At 49.7% G+C, this 4,131-nt stretch overlaps 1 protein-coding gene across 2 annotated transcripts; it reads right to left on the bottom strand.

Annotated features, from left to right (window-relative positions):
- Positions 1–1,149: 1,149 nt before the first annotated feature.
- FEZF1 (FEZ family zinc finger 1) lies at positions 1,150–3,575 on the bottom strand. 2 transcript variants are annotated; one of them, XM_059074256.2, is made up of 5 exons: positions 3,147–3,575; positions 2,775–2,996; positions 2,440–2,574; positions 2,045–2,177; positions 1,150–1,601 (listed from the first exon to the last, which is right to left on the bottom strand). In XM_059074256.2, the coding sequence occupies exons 1-5, from the start codon at positions 3,573–3,575 to the stop codon at positions 1,264–1,266; spliced, it is 1,257 nt and encodes a 418-aa protein (XP_058930239.1). In that variant the 3' UTR covers positions 1,150–1,263. The 2 variants fall into 2 exon arrangements, with proteins under 2 accessions (XP_058930239.1, XP_058930238.1); XM_059074255.2 differs by having other exon boundaries at positions 2,775–3,575.
- Between the last annotated feature and the right edge of the window lie 556 nt (positions 3,576–4,131).

The following is a 4,131-nucleotide window of genomic DNA, read 5'->3' as shown; positions in this document are numbered from 1 at the left end:
ATTAACACTTGAAGCATTTCAAGGACCTGGCACCCGCCAGAGTTTGGTTTTCATCCATTTTTCCTCCTTGAATGGAAGTATATTCGTCTATAAACATATACACACACATACAAACATGCAGGCTCCCTTTGCCAGGTATGTACAAGTGAGTATGTGCCTTCAGGATGCAAACAATAGATCCCCGTCTGCATGATATCATTGTAACGCGTGTGTGGAGACGTATATTACACACAGCTCCTATAGATATGTTGTTCCCACTTAACTTTGCACTGCAAATATATCAGATGGTCCAGGACAAAGACGTGCTTCTGTTAGAAAGCTCCACATCTTCTGCCTCTGAACTTATCGAATTTCATTACTTTACCAAAGTTGTAACTATTTGGAGAGACTATTATTTGCTCTTGGTGAATTTTTCAGATGAAACATTGGGTGATACTAACCCAGGGTTGAACTTTTTAAAAAGGAAGAAAGAAGGCTGAGGGGGTCAGAATCAGTGATCCCTAGCTGAATAATATGAACAGAGCCCTGAAGGTTATTGATTAAATAAGCATGTTCCAAGGATTTATTTCTAACAGTCAATGTATCAGTTTTCACGTGCAAGAATCAAAACCAAAATTCAAATTCATCCATAATGAACCATCCTTATCTAATGTGTATGTGTTTGTGTGTGTGTGTGTGTGTGTGTGCTGATGAATGTGGAATGTGCCTTTACAGGCACACACATCTATGCGTGTATATATAACATACACACAGAATTGGGATTGTTTTTTCTTTTTTTAACCTCAGGGAAAGAGGAAATGGGAATAAACAATCGGCAGGCATCTTGAGACCACGGAATCAACACAATGGAAATATATACAATAATAAAATTAAAATGGTGCAGCATTCCCGGGTAGGATAATACAGATCTCAATAAATACAGCAGAAATTTGTTTTTAAAAAACAAAACAAAACAAACACGATCTCTCCACCCGAGATGAAAAGTCTTTGCAAATTAAAAAAAAAATCAGAAAACAAACAAACCCCCAAATTTTCTCATAATTGTTAGTGCCTATATAGAATATAATACACAAAACCATTTAGCAGGTGCATGCAAGAGGTGAAAGGCCGGGGAATTCAGAGGCTTCTGGTTGGCGCTAATGTGTAAGGCCCAACATGCCCTGGGTTCTACAGGCGAGCTTGGGTAGAGAGGTCCAGCTCTATTCTGCCGCTGTCTCAGTAGTGGGGACCCCGGCTGGGGCTGGGAAGGGACTTCGGCCTTGATCACTGGTGGCCCGGGGGGAGCCCAGGCTGCAGGGGCCCAGGGGGCGGCAGCGGCGCGGGCAGCGGCTGCTGTAGAGGGGGGGACGGGTCCGCTCCTGGCTCCCCAGCAGAGGTGCGGGGCAGCCCCAGGCCGCTGTCGTGCAGCTTGCGGACGTGCTTCTTGAGGTCAAAGTTCCTGCAGAAGCCCTTGCCGCACGTGGGGCAGGTGAAGGGCTTCTTGTCATTGTGGGTGTGCATGTGGAAGGTGAGGTTGTAAATCTGGTGGAAAGCTTTGTTGCAGATATTGCACTTGAACTGCTTCTCCCCGCTGTGGGTCAGCTTGTGGTTTTTGTAATTCCCTGAAACAGACAAATGACAGGGACCCGGATCTGAAAAGAGAGCTTGGAACGGGAGGAGCAGACGACTGAAAGACAACGAGTCAAGGGAAGAGGGGCCACAGATCGGAGGGCCGGTGCACTTCTATGCTGCCCGCCTGCACTTCGCTTCCCAAATTTATTTTTAAAAATCAACAGTGAGGTCGTTCCCTCCGCGTTTTACTACAACAGTTATTAATCCAATTCTATAAAACGAGAACAAGCGGTTAAAAAGAAACGCCCCCTCGGTATATGAGCCATGCCTTCCTCTAGTACTCATCACACTTGAGGGTAGGAGGTTGGAATGGTAACACATGCTCTGGTAACTAGCTGCACTTAACAAATCATTTTCTGAAATACCCCCCCCCCCAAAGTTGAGGGCTTTCGGTCAGACTACTGAGAAAGACAACGCCTCCTGGGTTCGATACCTTTTTGATGAAATCCTTTGCCACAGAATTCACACACAAATGGTTTGTAGCCTGCGTGTATTCGGGTATGCGTGTTTAAAGTAGAACTCCTATTAAATGCTTTGCCACACTGGTTACATTTATGAGGTTTTTCCTACGCGGAAAGGAGAAAAAGCAGAGAAGTCAAGGTATTTTGCTATTCCGTGGAGTCTGAAAAACTCAAAAACACTGTAATGCTCTCCCTCATGCTTTTAGGCAAAACAAAGGCAAACAATACCTGGCCTTTCTCCCTCTTACAGCCGGCACCTTTTAAACAAACCTTACGCTAAAGAGTAAGGGTTTATCGGCCATTAAAAAAAAAAAAAAAAAAAACCGTTCGGAAATAAACCAGGTGAAATTGAGACAGCCGAACACACCTGGGTGTGAATGATCTTGTGCCTGCACAGGGTGCTGGCTTGCCGGAAGCCCTTTCCACAAACTTTGCAAACGAAGGGTCTGGCTCCTGTGTGCACGGGCATGTGACGGGTTAAGTTATAGTGCGCGTTAAAGACCTTAAACACAAGTACAACAGGTTAGCTCAACAAGCACTTGGAGATCAAACCAGGCAGAGGGAGGGGAGGGAGGTGATAACGTTATAACAAGCGTATACAAATAATTACAAAATAAAATTAAATGTGGAAAGAAGGGAGGGAGGAAAGGAGGAAGGAAGGGAGGGAGGAAGGCCACCCCCCACCCCTTACACAGTACTTGCCTTTCCACACACTTCGCAAGTGAAAACTTTGGGCTTGGTATGAGGAGGGCCTCGGCTGAAGTCAGAGGTTTTGAACGCTATTTTTTCCGACAGGAGCTGGGCGCTTTCTTTCATGTAATGCTGCAGCTGAGCCTGGGACAAGTCTTTGAAAGCTATTCCCGAGGGGTACTTCTCCACCGCCGGGACCACCAGTTTATTCCTTTCGGCTAAATACGTTTTTGGCTGCGGGTGCAAAGGGGAACTGAGGAAGTAGGAGGCCACCGGGTGGATGTTAACGCCGGCCGCCGGGTGGCACGGGCCGTCACCTCGATTCAGGTAGCACAGGGCTCCCATGGCGTGGAAGGAAGAATGGTTGACCACCCGCGGCCTTACCAGCTTGTACTGCTGCAGCGGGAGCGCGTCGCGGGCCAGGTCGCCCTTGAGACTCAGCGCGCAGTTGAGCAGGTCGCTGCAGCTGAACGCGGGCGCCGCGGGCGCTTCTGCAGGTGCAGCCGGAGCTTCCAGACTCGCCTTCCGCGGCTCCGAGCCCGTCATTCCCGCCTTAGGGCTCGTGTCGTACGCCACGGGCACGAAGGGGATCATGCAGGGGATCGACGAGTTAAGATGCAGAGAGTGCTTGGGGTCCCCCTTGGGCACGGCTCCCTGCAGGAAGTGGGGGACGGGCAGGGCTTTGGGCTCGGGGGTGCGTGCCATGATTCTTTCGATGGAGAAAGCCAAGGGTTTGGAGGTGTTCATCATGTTGCCCCGGGCCGGAGCGGTCGCTAACATTTTGGCAGTCGCGTTGTGGCAGCTACTGTCCATGTCTGAGTCTCCAGCGTCCGTCAGCCGGGGCCGGGCTGCGCCGTCGTTGCCTTGTTCCCTGCTTGTCACAGACCTGCGGAGAGGGGGACGGGCACCATCACCACCAGCAGCCTCCTCCTCCTCCTCCCCAGCATCACCAGCCGAACCTGCCTGCCCAGCCCAATGGACTCCTGCCAGCCCATCGCAGAGTTCTTGGCGCACCAATGACTCGGGGACAATCACTACTTATTTCTATCAATAGCAAGTGTTGTGTCAATAACGCAGCCAAGATCTCGCCAATCGTTAACTTCCAAGAGGAGAAGGTAAACTAGATAATTGCTCAATTCGCTTCCAACACTCAACAGGAAAACTTTTTTTTTTTTTTCCTCTGCAGTCAGTGACTACTTTTCATTGGTGAGCGAGGTTCCCCCGCCCAGAAGAGGCGGGGGCGCTCTCCGAGCGCGGCGGACCTTCGCCTCCGCGCACACACTCGCTGGCCGACACTTCGCTACCCTCCGCGTCGCCCCCCCCCCGCCCCCTTTGCTTTTTCCTGTCTTTTTAACTCTCAATCTGCTTA

Source organism: Kogia breviceps, chromosome 9 (genome assembly GCF_026419965.1).
Source record: "Kogia breviceps isolate mKogBre1 chromosome 9, mKogBre1 haplotype 1, whole genome shotgun sequence".
Classification (NCBI taxonomy): Eukaryota; Metazoa; Chordata; class Mammalia; order Artiodactyla; family Physeteridae; genus Kogia; species Kogia breviceps.
Note: the sequence above shows the minus strand (reverse complement) of the source record. Positions and strands in the feature narration are given on the sequence as shown.

Excerpts from the sequence above, each read along its gene's own strand:
- FEZF1 (XM_059074255.2), bottom strand. The coding sequence starts at position 3,575 with ATGGACAGTAGCTGCCACAACGCGACTGCCAAAATGTTAGCGACCGCT. Across the intron at positions 2,575-2,774 it reads CTTGCGAAGTGTGTGGAAAG|GTCTTTAACGCGCACTATAA; the intron begins GCAAGTACTGTG and ends CTTGTGTTTAAG. Across the intron at positions 2,178-2,439 it reads ACAAGATCATTCACACCCAG|GAAAAACCTCATAAATGTAA; the intron begins GTGTGTTCGGCT and ends CTTTCCGCGTAG.